The 18,805-nt window shown below is 48.6% G+C and overlaps 4 protein-coding genes across 4 annotated transcripts in view; 2 read left to right on the plus strand and 2 right to left on the minus strand.

Annotated features, from left to right (window-relative positions):
- ACER1 (alkaline ceramidase 1) overlaps positions 1-1,463 on the minus strand; it is a gene marked incomplete at both ends in the record, with an annotated part of 32,076 nt that extends 30,613 nt beyond the window's left edge. Inside the window, one exon of the mRNA XM_080917394.1 lies at positions 1,344-1,463. Within this exon, the coding sequence (XP_080773520.1) occupies positions 1,344-1,463 (120 nt within the window). The remainder of the gene's footprint in view (positions 1-1,343) is intronic.
- Positions 1,464-8,183: 6,720 nt separating this feature from the next.
- Positions 8,184-13,990, plus strand: CLPP (caseinolytic mitochondrial matrix peptidase proteolytic subunit). Its single transcript, XM_080917192.1, has 6 exons — positions 8,184-8,756; positions 8,849-8,920; positions 9,455-9,551; positions 10,748-10,935; positions 11,448-11,553; positions 13,675-13,990. The coding sequence occupies exons 1-6, from the start codon at positions 8,571-8,573 to the stop codon at positions 13,842-13,844; spliced, it is 819 nt and encodes a 272-aa protein (XP_080773318.1). The 5' UTR covers positions 8,184-8,570; the 3' UTR covers positions 13,845-13,990.
- Positions 13,991-15,265: 1,275 nt separating this feature from the next.
- Positions 15,266-17,314, plus strand: ALKBH7 (alkB homolog 7). Its single transcript, XM_080917001.1, has 4 exons — positions 15,266-15,470; positions 16,302-16,475; positions 16,577-16,701; positions 16,860-17,314. Exons 1-4 carry the CDS (start codon positions 15,267-15,269, stop codon positions 17,020-17,022), a joined length of 666 nt encoding a protein of 221 aa, XP_080773127.1. The 5' UTR covers position 15,266; the 3' UTR covers positions 17,023-17,314.
- A 58-nt stretch (positions 17,315-17,372) lies between these two features.
- Positions 17,373-18,090, minus strand: PSPN (persephin; the record flags this gene model as incomplete). Its single annotated transcript, XM_080917002.1, has 2 exons — positions 17,373-17,692; positions 17,781-18,090. 2 exons carry the CDS (start codon positions 18,088-18,090, stop codon positions 17,376-17,378), a joined length of 627 nt encoding a protein of 208 aa, XP_080773128.1. The 3' UTR covers positions 17,373-17,375.
- Between the last annotated feature and the right edge of the window lie 715 nt (positions 18,091-18,805).

The raw sequence follows: 18,805 nt of genomic DNA on the forward strand, positions 1-18,805 counted from the left end.
GGCTTGAACTCACAGAGACCCACTTGTCCCTGCCTCCTGATGCTGGGATGAAAGTTGTGTGCTATTATTTGACATTGGTTGTCCCAGCTGGCTTTAAACTCTTAAACATCCCACTTTTTCAGCCTCACTAGTGTGGGGTAATGAATGCTCCTGTCTCTCCTGTGCTGTCAATTTCCCATACAAAAGTATATTATTGTGTGTGAGTCTGTGTCTATGTATGTGTCTGTATGTGTATCTCACCTGGTTGCCATGGTACATGTGCAGAGGTCAGAGGACAATTCTGAGCAGCTGATCCTCTGCTCTTGACATGTCAGTCCCAGGCCTTGAACTCGGGCTGTCAGGTTGGTGGCGATCACCTTCACCAGCCCTTTTTCATTTTGTGTGTGTGTGTGTGTGTGTGTGTGTGTGTGTGTGTGTTGGGTTTGCCAAGTTGAAATCCAAAGTCTAGATTTAAGCACCAGGGTGATTTGCAGCCTGTCCTTAACCCCCTGAAACACCTACTGTACAGTGAGACACCCCTCTTGGCGTCTCCCTGTCTCGCCATGAAGCTGTGTGGATCAGATGAGATTATGAAGGTGAAAGGTTTAGACAGTGTGCACACAGCAAGTACTGAGTACAATGTGCACACAGCAAGCAATGAATAAAGGCTGGGATGGGTGGGGTGGGTGCAGGCTTCCAGTCCGAGCATTCAGATTCAACACCAGAGGACATACATGGCAGCTGCTCTGAGCTTCTAGGCAGGAACTTGTCTCCAGAAAAGGGTCTTGGTGAAGTTCCTTCCTCATGGCTAAGTAGCTCTGTGTTCCAGGCAGCTGAAGCAAGCTCATAGAGCCTCCTCTACCTGCCTGCATCTCCCAAGTTTCTCCAACAACAATATCACTGTGTATTAAGTACTGAGTACTCCCACTATTATGTGGTATCAGGTATAGAAAGGTTGAAGTGATTCAAATAGGATCGTGAAAGGGAAAAACCAGGATGCATTGATCATCCTTGGCTAGAGGTTGCAGATGAATGAACAGACATCCTTACTTCTTCTGAAAAGCCTGCCTAGAGTCAATCCTACTGATTCAAAGAGCCTCCTCTGGGGGTCTTTAAGGTTACTGGTGTGCCCACCATCACAGCACCATCCCTCAGAACTAAGGCTAAAAACCTGCAATAGATCTCTCAGTTCAACAGGAAGACAATTGGATGGATACAAGCTGACCCACCAGACCAAACACACAGCCAACTGCTCAAACAAGATTCCCCATGGAGGAGATGCAGCTTAATCCCACATCTGGTAAATCACGTTCAGTAAGCTTACCCCATCCCACCTTTCTCAAAGACCCTGCCCAGGCCCTCACCGTATTGTAGAACTCGGCCACCAACTCCGAGTGCTGGAAATTACTCTCACACCAATCCACCTCAGAGCTCTGATAGGCAAAGATGCTGGACATCTTTGCTCTGGTGTCTGGTGCATGCATCCTGTGCCTGGCAGAAGTGAGCCAGCTGAGTGAGCGAGCCTAGGAGTGCCCAGCCAGGGAGAGGTGGAGACAGAACAGCTCAGGGCCCTGGAGCAGGCTGAGAGGAAAAACCTGCTGGGTGGCTCCCTATTGCACCAGGGTAGCCTGGCAGATGTGCACAGTAGGGCACTGAGGCTGCCCTAGGCAGCTGCTGAGGGGTGGTGTTCCTTGGGTTGGGCGACATTTAGCAGGGAGGAGGCCTCCCAAGCTGGCACTTGAGGAGCAAGACATGAGGGACTGACTGCTTTAATACTGTGATAATAAGGGGCTAGGGCTGGGTTTAGGGCATAGAGCACTCAGATAACACCCACAAAGCTCAGAGGCCCATCCCAGCACTCACAAAACCAGTTGTGATGACATCTGTCACCCCACTGCTCAAGAGGCAGAGACAGGAGGATCAGGAGTTTAAGATTGGTCTGTGCTGCATAGTGAGGCCTTGTCTCAAAAAAAAAGGGGAAGTCTGGTGGTGGTGGCACACACACCTTTAATCCTATCACTCTGGAGGCAGAGGCGGGCAGGTCTCTATGAGTTCCAGGCCAGCCTGGTCTACAGAGCAAATTCCAGGACAACCAGGGCTACACAGAGAAACCCTGTCTCGAAAAATAAACAAATTGGTTAATTTAAATAAATTAAAAAATACAATAACAAAATAAAATCTTAACCATGCATGGTGACATCCACATTTAATTTGTGAGTTTCAAGACATCCTGAGCTACATAGACAGTTTCAGCCTGGACTACATAGTGAGACCTGCCTCAACAAAACAAAAAACAAAAATAGAACTGAGGATGTAGATCTGTGGCAAGTGTAAAGGCCATCCCAGTACTGAAAAATCATATTTATGTGTATGTGTGTTTATATATGTATATATATATATATGCCTGTATGTGTATATATATATATACATGCACATTTGCAAATATATGTGATGCTTTTTTATATATGTACATATATTTTATGTGTGTGTATATATGTATGTGTATATATGTGTATATGTATATAAGTGCACATATAGAAACACATGTATGTATCTAAATATACATTTGTGAATAATTAATGAGTACATGTATGGATATGTATGTATACATATGTATATTATATATGTATATATGTATGTATATGCATGTGTATATATGAATATGTGTGCATATGCACATGTGTATATGTATGTGTGTATAGATATATGTGTGCATATGTATATAGAGCTGTATATATATATATATATATATATACAAATGCATCATATGCATATGTGTGTATATATGGGTGTACACATGTATATGTATATATGTGTGTATACATGTATGTAATGTATGGTATACACCTATGCACATGTGTGCACATATGTATATGCATGTATACATGTATGCATGCATGTGCATGTGTATGTGTATTTATGTATATGTATGTTACACAACTACACATATATGTATGCATGTGCATGCATGTGTACTGTGCATTTGTGTGCATATGTGTATGAATAGATATAAGTATATGTGTCAGTGTCTGATAATCTTCACCTCTTGTCCCTCTGAGCCTGTCTGCTCACAATGCCCCTCTTATTTTCTTTGCTTTTCAAATTCAGAGACCTGCCTGCCTCTGCCTCCCAAGTGCTGGAATTAAAAGCGTGTTTCTCTTCTAACTGTGTGTGTGTGTGTGTGTGTGTGTGTGTGTCTGCAGGACACATCTGGAGGTCAGAGGGCATCTGTGTGCAGTGAGTTCTCTCCTCCCTCCTTTACATGGCTTTCAGAATTGGCTTGAGCACTTTCATTTCAGGAGTCATATGTTAAAGCCATTCATTTATTACCCTATGAGTGTGCTGTAGGCCAGAAGGGAGCATCCGTAATTTCTTCCATCCTTCTCTTCCCAGCCCTTTACAGCCGTGTGTCTTCCAGAAGCTGGGGCTGATGTCTCACTGCCCCGAGCAGTCCCCAGTAACCCTGTCTCTTCATGCTCAGAGCTAGTGTGACTGGTGTTTTGGGGTATACCTGGCTTGCTTTGTCAGTGTTGGGATCTGAGCTTTGTTCTCAAGATGATGTGCAAGGGCTGTGAACCAAGACCCTTTTCCAGCCTTTCCACCATGCTTTCTGAGGCAGGGTCTGTCACTGAACCTGATGGCAGGGTCGCACAGAGCCCAGGAATCCTTCTGCCTCTGCCTCCCTAGTGCTTTAGGGAGTGTGTGTGTGTGTGTGTGTGTGTGTGTGTGTATCTGTGTGTATCTCTGTGTGTGTTTGTGTACTTGTGTGTGCAGGCACTGAGCCCTGCGTCCATGTGGATGTTAGAGCTTAAATCAGAACAGGGCAGGTACTTAGGTTTCGGAGATGTTCTTGAGTTCCCTGTCTTCTTGTCTCCACTTTCGAAATGCTGGAATGACAGGCTATGCCAGCAGGCCCAATAAGCCCTTCTCTTTTTTAAATTTATCTGAAAAAAAATGGGTTCTTAAAACTATTACATGTGTACATGTGTCTTTGTATGTGCTCATGAATGTATCACCCTCAGAGGCCAGAAGGGGTATCTGATCTGCTGGAGTTACAGGCAGTTGTGAGCTGCTTGCTCAGTGTGGCTTCAGTTTCCTAGTCTTCTTCCAGAACAGCCATTTGGTTCCCTCATAACGCAGCAGTTCTATTGTAATCAGTCCAACACACCCAGGACCTTTGAACTTGACCATCTGCCAGAAATCCCAACTAGTTCCAGGCATGTCGGTACACACCTGATCCAATGCTCTGCAGATGGAGGCAGGAGGATCAGGAATTCAAGGTCATCCTCAGCTACACAGAGTGAGGAGCCCTGCTGTGCCCATGTCCCGAGCTGCATAGGCTCTCTTCCTTCCTTTTCAATCCCTTACATTTACTTATTTATTATGTGCATGTGAGAGGTCAAAGGACAGCTCAAGAGAATCGGGTTTCTTCCACCTGTGGGTACCAGGGATTGAACTTGGGTCCTCAGGTTTACACTGAGGCCTCTTGCCCACATCTCCTCCAAGTAACTCACAAATTTGATTCACCCTAGACGGTAATGGAACACAGTGTAGTAACACACATCTGACAATGCAGCACTATAAGGTCATCCTTGGCTATGTAGCCAGTAGCAGGCCAGCCTGAGCTACAACAGACCCTGTCTCAAAAAAGGCTTAAAAACCAACCAAAGAGATACCTGTAAAGCTGCGTGTGCCTCCGCATGACTCTAAACCCAGAACTCAGAGGTGGGTCTCTGAGTTTTCGGTCAGTCTGGTCTACAGAACGAGTTCTAGGACAGCCTGTGCTACAAAGAACCTGTGTCAGAAGAGAGAGGAGCCCTTTAATAAAAGGGGATGGAGAGGGACATAACCCGTCTGAGGCTGCCACAGCCTCCCCACCCCTGCACTGCTGCAGCTGCAGAACATTCTGACCATTGTTGGTCTGAAACCGTGAATGTGGTCTCAGGAGCATCAGAGATCAAAAATCAAAGTGTGTGTGGTGGTGGGGCTCTACCTACCAAGTTTTGGAAGATGTTGGATGATGCTTCTGACATGCTCCTTTAACTAACCCAGTAAACTCACTGCTCACCAATGTGGACCAGGGTGGGAAGGTTGCCAGGTGTGTTGTCCAAGGTAAGTGACATTTTTCACATCTCCCAGGGAAACGTTCAGGCAACTTTCTTTCTTCCTTTCTCCTTTTTTCTGCTTCTTAGTATCTTATTGTCCCGGCCAACCTCAAACCAAGTAGCTAAGGCCCTGAACTCCTGGTCCCCCTGTTTCCACCTCCTGAGTGCTGGGATGACAGTCTGAGACCTTCACAGCAGTGGTGGCTGTCTTGCCCAGAGAACTGATTCCCACAAGACAAGGGTGAGCCAATGCTCCACTAGTGCCATGTTACATAACTCTGCTTTCAAAACCAGTGAGTTGGCACTATTGACATCTGTAGATCGTAATCTTGTCTCAATAGCCTTGGCCTGTACTCCTCAGGGTTTATTACATCTCTCCCCGAGTGTTCTCTGTGTGAACTACACTGTTATGAGCTTAATTAGCTTAAATACTAGATTCAAAGAAAAGGCTGTGGTGGCTCATGTCTGTCTGCCCAACCCCCAAGAAGAGGCTCTGGAATTAAAGGCTAGCCTTGGCAACATAGTAAGTTCCAGGTCAGCCTGTGCTAAAGGAGACCCTGTCCCAAATAGACAAAAATCACCAAATGAGGAAATTGTGCAATTCTTTGAAGAACAGAAAGCAGACTCCACCCCCCAGAACTTCAGCTTGGTCGAATAGATTTTAAGGAAAAGATAGTCACTACTTTCTAGAAAGATCCAATTGCCGGACAAAGACTTTTTGCAGTGAGCCTGGCTTGGAGCTGCATACCCACAATCTCAGTAGTTCTGAGGCTGAAGCAGGTGGATGGCCATGAATGCCAGGCTAATCTGAGCACACAGAATGAGAGGCTCAGAGTGCTTGCTATTCTCCTTTAGACCTGGGTTTGGCTTCCAGAATGTGGATGTGGGCATCAGGCAGCTCACAACCTTCTGTAACCTCAGCTCCAGGAGATCTGATGCCCTCTCCTGGCCCCTGCAGCACTAGCACATCCACAAACCCACAATTAAGATGAACAAGAAACCTTCAAAATCAACAAAAAGTTGTTATGTTTTTGTTTATTTGCTTGTTTTTGTTTTTATATATGGTCTATGTAGCCCTGGTGGCTCTGGGACTCCCAATATGGACCAGGCTGATGTCAGAGACAAGATCCTCTTGTCTCAGTTAAAGATGTACACTATAAAGTCAGGTGTGGTGGTACATACTTTTTAATCATAGTATTTGAGAGGCAGAGGCAGGCAGATCTCTGAGCTTGAAGCCAGGACAGCCTGGACCACACCTTGGTTTTTCAAGGCAGGATTTCCCTGAGTGCTGGGTTTAAAGGTGTGCACTACCACATCTGGCCTACTTCTTTATTTTTATGTTTTATTCTTATAAATTTCAAACATTTATGCAAAATATTTACTCAGATCCATTGCTATTTCTCCCTAACACTCCTGGCACAGCTTCCTCCCACCTTCATGCCCTTTTTCTGTAACCCACAAAGTCCAGGAACTGCTGCCTGTTGGGACACTGCTCTTGTCCAGGCAGCCATTGCTGCTGTGAGGTCACAAGTGTAATGGCCATGTCACATCCATTAGACAGCCTTTCACAGCTCTTGTCCCTCTTAGGGCAAGCACTTGAATCCAGTTCTTTCTCTGCATTCTGACTTGTGAGCCTCTGAATTCCCAGATTCCTACTGCAAAGTGACGTGTCTTTGACGAGGGCCCAGAGGAGCAATCTGTGGGTATAAACCAATATTCCGAAGACAGTTTCACAGCACAGCCATTCAGCAAAGCAATGAAAGGCAAGCTTTTGTCCTTGGTGTGTAACCTCTGAGTGTGGGCTATAGTCAGTCCCTCCTGCAGAGCAGCCCACACCATCAGTGCACCACTGAAGCCGTTTCTCCTCAGCAGACCGAATGTCACCTTCTGGTACTATGAAATTGAATCAGCAGGGAGGAAATCTCCATGTCAATTCCAGTTTGGTTTCTGCATGTCCTGTAACCAAAGTGAGTCTTGTCATCTGATTATGGAGGGCAACCAAGAGTAATGGCAAGAGCCTGTGTTGTTTGGAGAGCTCTGTGAAGAAACATCTCTGGCTTCTGAGTTCATTTCTGGCCTTTATGCAATTTAAAGGCACAAGCCTCTAGTTATGCAAGTGCATCTTCCTCAGGGAATATAGCAACTACTTTAAGTAATGCTTATGTCAGGTCACAATTAATTGAGAAAGTTCCAGAATGTGCTGGGGTGGTGCAAAGCAAGATGTCTCAGCCTGATTATAGGTGTGTTGTAAAGGAGCCTAGCACAGGGCAGAAGGGAGAAAATGTAGCTGCTAGAGTTGCAAAGATGACAAAGAAGATGAGTGCAGAGGTGACTGACAGAGAGCCATGATGTCAAAGCTTCGATGGCTCAGTCTCACCTCTTCCAAGGGCCTCCAGCTGCTGAGAAAGGAAGCAAGATGGGCACAGGAAAGGCAGGTATGGCGGTGGAGGAAGCTCCAGGGATCTTGGTCTTCTGGCCACAGATCAAGATGGCAGGAACAGTATTTCTCAAGGTATAGGACCGTGCACATGGAACTGTCAACCTACCGCCCAAATTTCGCTTGGAATGAGAAGAAAGGAACGTTTTTAGAAAGCTGGGCACCACACAATGGAGTACTACTCAGGTATTAGAAACAATGACTTTAGGAAATTCCTAGGCAAATGGATGGAACTAATGAATAACATCCTGAGTGATGTAACCCAGTCACAAAAGAACACACATGATATGCAGTCACTGATAATTGGACACTAGCCCTAGAAAGCTCTAAATCCCAAGAAACAACTTTCAGACCATATGAAGCTCAAAAAGAAGGAAGGCCAAAATGTGGAAGCCTCAGTCCTTCTTAGGAAAAAAAAAAAGAAAGAAAAAGAAAAAAATTGTGTATTCATCATATATTATTATGTAACAAATTTTGTGAGCTATATTTTATAAAATTAATTAAAAAAAAAGAAAGCTAGGCATCCTCTGACAACTAATACAGGTGTCAAGATCCAGGCCTCCTCCATCTCAGTGTTCACAATTCTGTAAGCTACATTGTTCAATAAATCCCTCAGCGATTCCGGTCCCCGAGACAGCGCCCGCCCCCTTTCTCTAGCGAGCCTATACGTGAGAGTCACGTGCGCAAGGCAGCTGGGAATTGTAGTCCTGGAAGACCGATTGGTTACAGGGCGGCAGGTGGACCTGAGGACTGGTGCGGGAGTGATGGTGGCGGGCAGGTGTCTTGCCTAGGCCTCTTCTCATCCCTCCGTGAGCTTCTTCCAGTGTGGGCACCGGGGACAGCCCAGCCTCATCCGAGAGCCTTCATGGGACAGAGACGCGGGCTTTCTTTATTTATTCGAACGCCTACCATCGAGGACCCTACCCACAGACTTACCCCCGCCTTCTTCGGCTCCGCCTATTCCGTTCTCAGAAGTGGACGCGCTAGCGACTCTCGCAAAGCACGCCGGGTGTTGTAGTTCCGGAAGCCAAACCGGGGCGCTTGGCGGCATGTGGCCCAGAGTGCTGCTGGGGGAGGCCCGGGTTGCTGCGGGTGGATATTGCGCTCTCTTGTCTCGCCTCGCGGTGCCTTTCTCCCCGCCATGGACTGCTGGGAGCGGCTCACCCCTGCGGAGGAGCCTGCATGGAACTACGACGCGAGCTTTCCCGCTCATCCCAATAGTGGTGGAACAGACGGTACGGGGACCTGATGGGGACGTGGCGCGGAGGCTTGTAGTCGGTCGGTGTGCAAGGGTCGCTGACCTTTCACCTCTTCTTTTCCCACCAAGGGTCGAGGCGAGCGCGCTTATGACATATACTCGAGACTGTTGCGGGAACGCATCGTGTGCGTCATGGGCCCGGTGAGCAACCCCAGTCCTTTCCGGGGACACCTTGCTGCCCAACATTTCTCCGTTGTCAAGCCCCTCATTTGGTGACCTCCTAGGCCCTAGCTAGGCCCTGACCTTAAACTTTTTTTTGAGCAAAATTCTTGCTTTGTAGTCGTCCTGCCTTAGCGTCCCAAATTTGGGGTGTAAAATGTGCATTATTACCATAGTCTGCTGTTGTCAGCTGTTTTTTTGTTTCGTTTTATTATGTCGTCTTCTGAGACAGGGTCCCAGGCTGGCCTTGAACTCTCTATGTAGCTGACAGGACATTTGAGGCTGGGATCAGGGTGCCTAAGCCACACCAGGTTTGGGCAGTGCTTAAACCCAGAGCCTTGTGCCTGCTAGGAGAGCCCTCTATTCCAGCCTTGTCCTCAGCTTAAGGTCTTCCACTATCTGGGGCTTCCTAACCCATCTCTTCCTATGCTGGAAATTCCTGGTTTCCAGGGCCTCAGCTCCTTAAGCTCCATCCCACCTTCAACCTGAGGATACCTCTGCTCTCCCCACCTGCAGATTGATGACAGTGTGGCCAGTCTGGTCATTGCCCAGCTGTTGTTCTTACAGTCTGAAAGCAACAAGAAACCCATTCATATGTATATCAACAGCCCAGGTAAGCCAGGCCAGCCTGGTTGTGGGGATCTGGGGAAGAGGTGCAGCCTTCTGCAGAATCTAAGATTTAAAATTGCTCAGAGTATGGTAGTGCACACATTGAATTCCTGCATTTAGAAGGCAGAGGCAAGTGGATCTCTTAGTTTGAGGCCCGGGTGGTCTCCATAGTGAGTTCTAAGATAGCCAGAGCTATATCAGGGAAACCCTATCTCAAAAAAACAAGAAATTTAGGAATTTTTAGTGTGTGGCTGTGGTGAATGCCTTAATCTCAGTATTCGGGAAAACAGGTAGATCTCTAAATTTGAAGACAGTCTAGTTTACATACTGAGTTTCAGGACAGCCAGGGCTACACAGAGAAACCCTGTCTCAGCAAAAAAAAAAAAAAAAAAAAAAAGATTAATTAAAGTCATTTCAAGATGGTCTCTCACTGACTTGTGACTTGGAACTTTCTAAGTAGGCCAGCCTAGCTGGTCAGTGAGCCTAAAGATCCTTCTGTCTCCCACCTCCCCAGCTTTGGGCATGTGCTGCCATGTCTACTTTGTGGGGGCTGGGGATCTGAACTTGGGTCCACGTACTTGTGGAACAAGCATTTTACCAACTGAGCAGTCTCCCTAGCCTTGAGAGTAGCCAGATTAAAAAAAGAAAAAGAGCCTGTGAGACAGAGTGTTACTCTGTAGCCCGGATTCTCCGCAGCCTTCCCATCTTAGGGGCTCAGCTGAGATGGCAGATGTGAACCACCATACCATGTGGGCTGTTCCCCCCATCGTGTAGGTCCTGGGAATTGAATTCGGTGTGTTAGGCTTGGTGGTGAGCACCAGATAATGCAGCTCCAGGATGGACAGTCTCAATGATTGGGCATGTGGCTGGCAGGAACTTAACTGTCTTCTCATCAAAGCTCCATGTGGACAGTGAGAATGCTCACCTCTGATTTATACCGGGCGTGTGCCTCAAAGAGTGGGAATATCTAGTTTATATGTTAATACACAAGTGGGAGGGGCTAACAGCCTTTTGACACCTTTAATTCTGTGTGTTATCACGTGTACACGTCTGACGTCTGACCGTAGCTAACTGAAGGAAGGACCCTCCTTGTTACCTCTTGATTCTTTCACCCCTCCTGCTAACATTTGCCCTTGTGGCTTGCTGGAAGGGCACTGGGGTGAGATCCCCCTGGGTCCTTACCTGCTCCACTACCTACAGGTGGTGTGGTGACTGCAGGCCTGGCCATCTACGACACAATGCAATATATTCTGAACCCCATCTGCACGTGGTGCGTTGGACAGGCTGCCAGCATGGGCTCCCTGCTCCTCGCTGCTGGCAGCCCAGGCATGCGTCACTCACTGCCCAATTCCAGAATCATGATCCACCAGCCCTCTGGAGGAGCCAGGGTGAGTGCACGTTCTCAGGGACGGCTAGTGGGAACCGGAGTGGGAGCGCTGCTGCTTTTGTTTGTTTTGACAGAGTTGCATCGGGCAGCCTTCAGCTGTGCTGTAGTTCAGCTATGTAGACCAGGCTGGCCTCTAACCCTCTGAGATCTGCTGCCACTGTTGTGAGATAAGTGTTCTCATGGCAGGGGAAGTGCTCTTCAGGAGTGGAATGCTGGCCAAGCAGAGTCAAGGCCCTGGGTTCCATCTCCAATGCCCGCCTTTAATCCCAGTACTCAGGCAGCAGAGGCAGAGACTGGCTGATCTCTGAGTTTCAAGCCAGCCTGGACTTCATAGTGAGTTTCTGGAGAGCTAGAGTTATGTAAAGAGACACTGTCAAAAGCTAAAATAAAATAAATTAAAAAATAGATGAGTGGGAAAAAGAGGTCTGACACACAGGGTTCCCTCACTAGTGTTTCATGAGAGGCTCCTCCAGCTCTGGGCTTCATCTTCTTCCTCAACTTACTGCTCCTCAGGGCCAAGCCACAGACATCGCCATCCAGGCAGAGGAGATCATGAAGCTGAAAAAGCAGCTGTACAACATCTATGCCAAACACACCAAACAGAGCCTGCAGGTGATCGGTGAGCACACAGCCTCACAGCACACATGGGCACATCAGTACTGTCCCAAGCAGGGCTTCCTCACCTAGACAGTCAAAACCAGATGACTATAGTGTGATCACCTATCCCTGACCCACAATGCTCTTTGTCTGTGGCCCCGTCCAATGCTATTAGCCAAAAGCTTGGGGCACTGTGGGTATGGCAGAGCTCCTGCCTAGAATAAGCCCTTTCCCAGTGAGGGGCTGGGAGCAAGGTTGGGCATGAAGCCCCAGTCTGAAGTTCCCCAGTGAACACTACAGGTGAACCTTAAGGATACATCCCCCCCCCCCTTCTGATTCATTTATTTTTGTTCTTCCTTCCTTCCTTCCTTCCTTCCTTCCTTCCTTTCTTAGTTTCATTACTTCTTTCTCTAAGATTTATTTATGATGTATATACTACAGGTCAGAAGAGGGCATCAGATCTCATTACAGATGGTTGTGAGCCACCATGTGGTTGCTGGGAATTGAATTCAGGACCTCTGGAAGAGCAGTCAGTGCTCTTAACCACTGAGCTATCTCTCCAGCCCTCTTTTTTTTTTTTTTTCTTATTATTATATGTGTATGGCTATTTTTCCAGCCTGTATGTCTGTAAGTGGTTGTGTGTGTATAAGTGCCTGTGGAGGTGAGAAGAGGGTGTAGAATCCCATTGAAGTTACAGACAGCTGTGAGACACAGTGGGGACCTCATATCTAGGTCCTCTCTGAGCCAACTCTCCAGTGTTGGGGCAACATTCCTGGCCTGATATGGGTTCTCTGTCCCCAGCATCATAAAAACAAAAGTTCCTAGCATACTGGGCAGAATTCCCTTCGGTTAAAATCCCCAGTTCTGAGCCCTGTGGATCAACTTTGCAAGCTGGGTGTGCTGGCACCTATCATCCCAGTGCTGGGAGGTAGAGAGAGAATCATGAGTTATAAACTGACCTAGAGAATGTTTCGGGTTTCAGTCTCAGTCACAGAAGCTGGCTTAGCTGGCTGGTGCTACAGAGGTTGTTTTGATGGGGAGAAAGTAGCAAGGGCCACTTCCCTGGTGCCTGTGACATTTCATTTTTTTAAATAGTTGAATTGGGAAGCATGTGTCTGCCAGAGTGATGTGTGGAAGTCAGAGGACAGTTTGTAAACGTCTGTTCTCTATTGACACCTTGTGAAGTGAGGTGATTGAACTCAAGGTCATTAGACTCTGTGGCAAGCCCTTCTTCTCACCAAGCCATCTTGCTGTCCCACATGCCATTATTTGATATATCTTGTTGCTGGTCACATATGTTCAGTCTAAGATTCACCACATAATACCACGTGACCTTTTTCTAGTTGCCTTTTATTGATGTGTGGATGTACCAGTGAATGCCATGATGTCTGGAGGTCAGGGGACATGTTCATGGGGTGATTCTCTTCTACCATGTGGGTCCTGGGACCTGATTGTATTTGAGTAGTCAGTAAAAATTAAGCCAATGTGTTGTTGTGATGCAGACCACAACATCCCAGCATTTGGCAAGCGCAGACAGGAGACTCAGGAGTTGAAGGGCATCCCTTTGGTGCCAGCCTGGGCTACATGTAATCCAGTCTGAAATAAAACAAAAATTTTACTACTGGGGAGACTGAGTCACACAGAAGTTCCCAAGCCCCACGGGGAAGAATTATCAGAATAAGCATGTGCCTTACATAACTCAGGGAGCTGGAACAAAACATCATGGTCTGGAAGCTAAAATGCTAGGAATGTGTATCTCAGTCCTGGAAGCAGGAAAGTCAGGAATAGCCAGTGCCTGAAGGTGATGTTTCCGTGTTGCTATCAATTCCTGATGCTAATGGCTTCTACACCTTTGGTTTCCTGTAATTTCAGTCCTAGGTGAGAAACCTGGGCTCTGTGTGGGTTAGGAAAGTGCTCAACCAACAGAACTCCTCTCTCTTTTTCTTTTAAGACATGGTCTTGGTTTGTAGCCCTTCTGCTTTTGCCTCCCATGTGGCTTTCTTTCTTTTGTAAGGGCGTAAATTCCATGGTAGGAGTCCCTCGCAAACCATAAATCATCCCATGGCTGATAGGGGCTTCAACCTAGGAATTGGGAAAATATTCTCAGGTCTCTCCTCTTACCCACATATACTGCTTTCCCCAGAGTCAGCCATGGAGAGGGACCGCTACATGAGCCCCATGGAGGCCCAAGAGTTTGGCATCTTGGACAAGGTCTTGGTCCACCCACCTCAGGATGGAGAGGATGAACCAGAACTGGTACAGAAGGAGACTGCCACAGCACCGATGGATCCTCCTGCCCCAGCAGGCACCTAAGGGCCAGACTTAGGACTGCTACACTTCCTCTACTGGGCCCAAGAACGACCCCTGGAGGAGATGTGGATTGAGGTTACCCTCAAAGCGGGGCAGCCTGCCTAAGACACTGTGATTTTAAATTAAATCTTTGTGGTCTTTGTCCCATGTCTGAAGCACCTTCCATTGCTTCTCCAAACAGCAGGCCTCTCTCACCGTGACAAACCACTTCTTCAGTCAGCAAACCCTGGCTGTCCTGGAACTAGCTCTAAACCAACCTAGCCTCAGACTCAGGCTCTGCCTCCTGAGTGCTAGGATTAAAGGTGTGTGCTGCCACACCAGGCTGTCAGCCGACTTAAGCCACAGACTACCCCAAAGTCAGCAGGTAGAAAGATGGTTTTATGCATTTATTTTTGATTATGTGTGGGTTTGTGCATGTGAGTGCAGTTTCCCCAGAAGAAGGTATTGGGTCTCCTGGAGCCTCCCTGTGAGTGCTGAACTTAAGAGGTTTTTTTGTTTTCTTAAGATTTATTTATTTCATGTATGTGAGTACACTGCTGTGTGTCTTCAGACACACCAGAAGAGGGCATCGGATCTCATTACAGATGGTTGTGAGCCACCACCATCTTGGATTACCACCAATTTTGGATTCATCCTCAGACCCATGAGACCTGGCACTGGTGGCAAAGTCACCTTAAAAAGCCAACTGAAGCCAGAGAGAATGCCAGGAAGTTTTAATGGAGTTTTACTAAAAATGGAAGCAGAGGATTGGATATGTAAATTGTAGCTAAAAAGGGGAGTTGGACTAGTGTAAGGGTGTAGGTGCTACATGACCTTGTGGAAATCAGGATCACAAGTGCAGGAGTCGTTTTTTTTTTTTTTTTCCAGCTTGCACTGTGTTTTGGGAATTCTGTGGGTCAAACCAAAGCCAGTTCAAAGTGCTGAGCCAGTTTCCTAGGCCGTTTATTAGCATGGTGTGGAAGGAAGTCGACTTCTTTTTCTCTTTTTAAGTTTAACTCAGTATTTGAGGTCCCCACCTCAATTTGTCTTATTTTTGTGGACAATATCTGTAATTCAGACTAGCCTCAAACTCAAGGGCTGACCTTGGAATTACCCTTTCTCCACCAGGATGTGCTTGCTGTTTGACAGGCGATAGGCTTGTGCTAGGTTGGTTGAACTTCTAACCTTAGCTTTGCCCCTACGTGACCCCGAGCTTCCGTTTCGCCCTTGTTCTGCACCTCTGGAACTTTAAGACTATTTGAGACCTTGCTCAGGGCGGAGAGGTGGGACCAGCAGTAGACTAATTTAGAGCATAGCTAATAGGATGTGAGTGCATGCTTGCGGGAGGGGCAGCGAACCGGAGAACCAATCGCTGGTGGGCGTGGTGCATGCCAGGCAATGGCTTGTGGGGGGTGTGGCTCAGCCTTGTGCGGTCAATCCTGGAAGATGGCGGGCAGTGGGAGGCTGGCGATGCGGTTGCTTTCTGGGTGCAGTTGGGTGCGCGGCTCGGATTCTGCCGTGCTGAGCCGCCTGCGTGATGAGGCTGTAGTGCATCCAGGCTTCCTGAGCCGGGAGGAGGAGGACACGCTGACACGCGAACTGGAACCCCAGCTGCGGCGCCGGCGCTACGAGTATGACCACTGGGACGCGGTGAGTGGGCGGAGAGGCGAGCTATGGGGACGCCCACTGGGACATGAGAGGGCGGGGTCTTCGGGGGAGGGGGCGGAGTGAAGAGCTGAGGAGCCGGGGCCTAGGCAGGATCCTCCAGGTTGTGGGGACGGTGTGTTTTGGGCAAGGCCCCGTGTAAGTTCGGGTGAGACCAAGTGACACGGGCCTTCAACTGCTGTGTGCGACCAACTTGTCTGGTGTGGGACTTGGCGGGTGATGGGCAACTCGAGAGTGACAGTCGATCAAGACGCCCTATGGAACTTGATGCCAGAGTCCAGGGGCAGGCCTGCAGCTGGGGGGTTGGAATGTTACTTAGAGCAGGGGAAGGGACCAGAGCTGGAGAAGGTGAACCCGCAACGTTGAGCTCATGGGGAGTAGAGCAGTGCAGTATTACAGCGGGGGCAAATCGCTGTGGTGTGGGGCTGGGCCTGGGTTCAGAAGGCAGGGCTTTGGAGGACACCGAGGAATGGGTAATGAGGACAAGGATGCCACTTCAGACATAAGGTTCTGGAATCGAGGAGCTTGATGACAAGGTTAGGAACAGAAAGCAAGCACACTGGAAATGCCAGCATTTGGGAGTTTCACTAGGAACTTGAAAGATTGAGACTGAAGACCAAGATCTGAATATTGGGGTGGCCAGCACTAGGGACCACTGGGAATCAAAACGTGAAGACCAAATGCGTGGTTGAAACCTTGCTGAGCCAGTTTAAAGGCTATATTTGTGAGCTAAAGCTGGAAAATCTGCCTGCCCTGTACTATGCCCCTCATTTCTTGTCTTGGTAGTTCCAGTTATGACTTGAGCTCTCTGTACAGGCCATCCATGGCTTCAGGGAGACAGAGAAATCCTGCTGGTCTGATGCAAGCCAGGCCATCCTGCAGCGGGTCCGGGCGGCTGCCTTTGGTCCTGACCAGACCCTGCTATCCTCGGTCCATGTGTTGGACCTAGAGCATCAGGGCTACATCAAGCCTCACGTTGACAGTGTCAAGGTAGGCAGAAGGCGGTCCCTCAAAACTCCTAACCAGGTTGTCAGTGGGCAGGAGGGCAGAACTGAGCCTCACCCCAGACATACACTATACCCCTTTTCCAGTTCTGTGGATCTACCATCGCTGGCCTTTCCCTGTTGTCTCCAAGTGTCATGAAGCTGGTGCATACACAGAAGCCTGAGCAGTGGTTGGAACTGTTGCTGGAGCCAGGCTCTCTCTATATCCTAAGGTACGACCCAGCCTAGAGCCCCCAAATGAGGCCAAGTGTTTCTAACAGCTCGTTTCTACTCTCACAGCAGTGGAAGTCACTGCCACCACCACCCAGAAAAAGTATAGAAATGCTGAAGGGACAACTTCCCTCCACCCACTCAGCCTTTCTTCTTGCAGGGGTTCTGCCCGATATGACTTCTCCCACGAGATCCTTAGAGATGAAGAATCATTTTTTGGGGAGCATCGGGTCCCCCGGGGCCGACGCATCTCAGTGATCTGCCGCTCCCTCCCAGAGGGAATGGGACCAGGAAGGCCAGAAGAGCTACCTCCAGCCTGCTAACCTCTCCACATAGCCTCTGGACTTGTGAATAAAGTAGGGAAAATGATATCATGGGAATCTTCAAATTACCATCTGCCAGGGCTGGGGCCCTTAAGAGATCAAGGTCTCAGGATTTACATAGCTTGGTGGCTGCTAGGGTGCACCCATCACACACACTCTTAAGGCCTTGAGAATATTGTTTATTGCATTCACTACTGATAAACAAAAAAGAACAACACAAACAAACAAACAAAAAAAAAGCCCACACCCAGGTCCTTTCCCTTTTTATCTTCACCTAAGCAAGTTTCTAATAAAGTCACCTGAGCCTTTCAAAGGCTGCCTCATGCTTGTGATTCTGAGACACCAGGCTAGCCTCAGCCACCACAGCCACAAGCTGCGGCTGAGAGCTGGGGCAGCTGCTGCCAATGGTGATGGTTGTCGAGGAAGGTCACATCAGCATAGCTGGTGGGCTGGCAACAGGGTCGGCCATGGGCTCGACCCTGCCCTCGAAGCCGGGCCAATACTAGACTGTGCTGGGTACTGGCCTCTTGGGGACAGCTGCCAGCACAGTATCGGAAGATGACCTTCTCCTCTGAGGCGTAGCCCAGGCCCAGCTCAGCCACTGGTAGGGTCAGGCTCCACAGCCGGCATGAACCAGCCAAAGCTCTTGGAAAGCGGGCTTGGTGTTTACCTGGTGCAAGGTAGAATAGGACTGTGAGGCAAAGTGAGGGCTTTGAGAGAAGGAACTGGAAAGTCAGGAGGCCCCCAGGAATTCTTACCCTGATGGGGCTTCCAGGTCCCTCCAGTCTCTGACATCTTCCCAGATGAGAGCTCATCTGCCACAGGAGCCTCTTGAAGATCAAGGACCCAGCCAAGGCCCAGGTGCAAGGACAGGAACAGCAGAAACATGATCCGAAGTCTTCCTGCAGCCATTGTGATAAGCGGGTCCCAGGATGCCGAGAGACCTTGGTGCCCTGAATTTATTCCCTGCCTGTCCCAGGGAAGCCATAGGTGTCCCACCCACCTTGTCCCCACATCGTCATCCCTAAGAATTGATGGCTTACCCACCCAGACATTCCATAGACCCATTTCCGACACCCTGATGCCCCTAATTTATGAGTGTCCCACCATCAGCCAGAAGCAAGTCCAGAGCTGGCTACCAACCCATGTCTCCACCCCACCTGCAGTCAATGGAAGAAGTACAGGGAGACTTGGAGGGGGCTTGTGGTAGGCCTCATACTGGAGTGTGGGCCATGTGGGGCACATGACAGGAGAGTCAGTGGGCACTAGTCCATCTCAGCTTCAGCCAGGATTAAGACATCATGCCCTTGTCTCCGGGCCTGGCTGAGCCGGCATCAAAACAGGAAAAGGGAGAGGCTAGGGGGTAGCCAAGGGCTGGGACTCCCATTCTTGGAAGGCCAACCTGTGAAGCCACAGCTGCAGCAGCCAGTCTGGGCTTTGGAGTATTAGAGACAAAGAGGCAGTGACAAATGATTCCCAGAAAGGCACAGGTTCTGCAGATTTCTGAATCCGTGAGGCCCACCCAGCAAGTGAACATAGGCTTTGGAGACAAAGGATAGAACAGATGCTGGGTGTGGCAGTGCATGTCAGTAGCCCCAGTGCTCAGGAAGCCAGGGCAGGGTTGCTGCAAGGTGAGGCCATCATAGGGTAGTACACAGTGGGAAGAGCTCAGCAGGTAAAAGCTATGGCCAGAGCCAACCCGTGTGAACTGCAGAATTCACATGGTAGGAGAGAACTGACTCTCAAAAGTTGTCCTCTGACCACTATAGGCATGTGGTGGCAA

Source organism: Micromys minutus, assembly GCF_963924665.1.
Source record: "Micromys minutus genome assembly, chromosome: 5".
Taxonomy (NCBI): Eukaryota; Metazoa; Chordata; class Mammalia; order Rodentia; family Muridae; genus Micromys; species Micromys minutus.

What these genes read in the sequence shown, in the direction of transcription:
- CLPP (XM_080917192.1), top strand. Translation starts at nt 8,571, where the DNA reads ATGTGGCCCAGAGTGCTGCTGGGGGAGGCCCGGGTTGCTGCGGGTGGA. An exon ending in TATGTATATCAACAGCCCAG is followed by an intron (nt 9,552 to 10,747) that starts GTAAGCCAGGCC and finishes CACTACCTACAG; the next exon opens with GTGGTGTGGTGACTGCAGGC. An exon ending in ACAGAGCCTGCAGGTGATCG is followed by an intron (nt 11,554 to 13,674) that starts GTGAGCACACAG and finishes TGCTTTCCCCAG; the next exon opens with AGTCAGCCATGGAGAGGGAC.
- ALKBH7 (XM_080917001.1), top strand. Translation starts at nt 15,267, where the DNA reads ATGGCGGGCAGTGGGAGGCTGGCGATGCGGTTGCTTTCTGGGTGCAGT. An exon ending in AGTATGACCACTGGGACGCG is followed by an intron (nt 15,471 to 16,301) that starts GTGAGTGGGCGG and finishes CTCTCTGTACAG; the next exon opens with GCCATCCATGGCTTCAGGGA. An exon ending in GGCTCTCTCTATATCCTAAG is followed by an intron (nt 16,702 to 16,859) that starts GTACGACCCAGC and finishes TTCTTCTTGCAG; the next exon opens with GGGTTCTGCCCGATATGACT.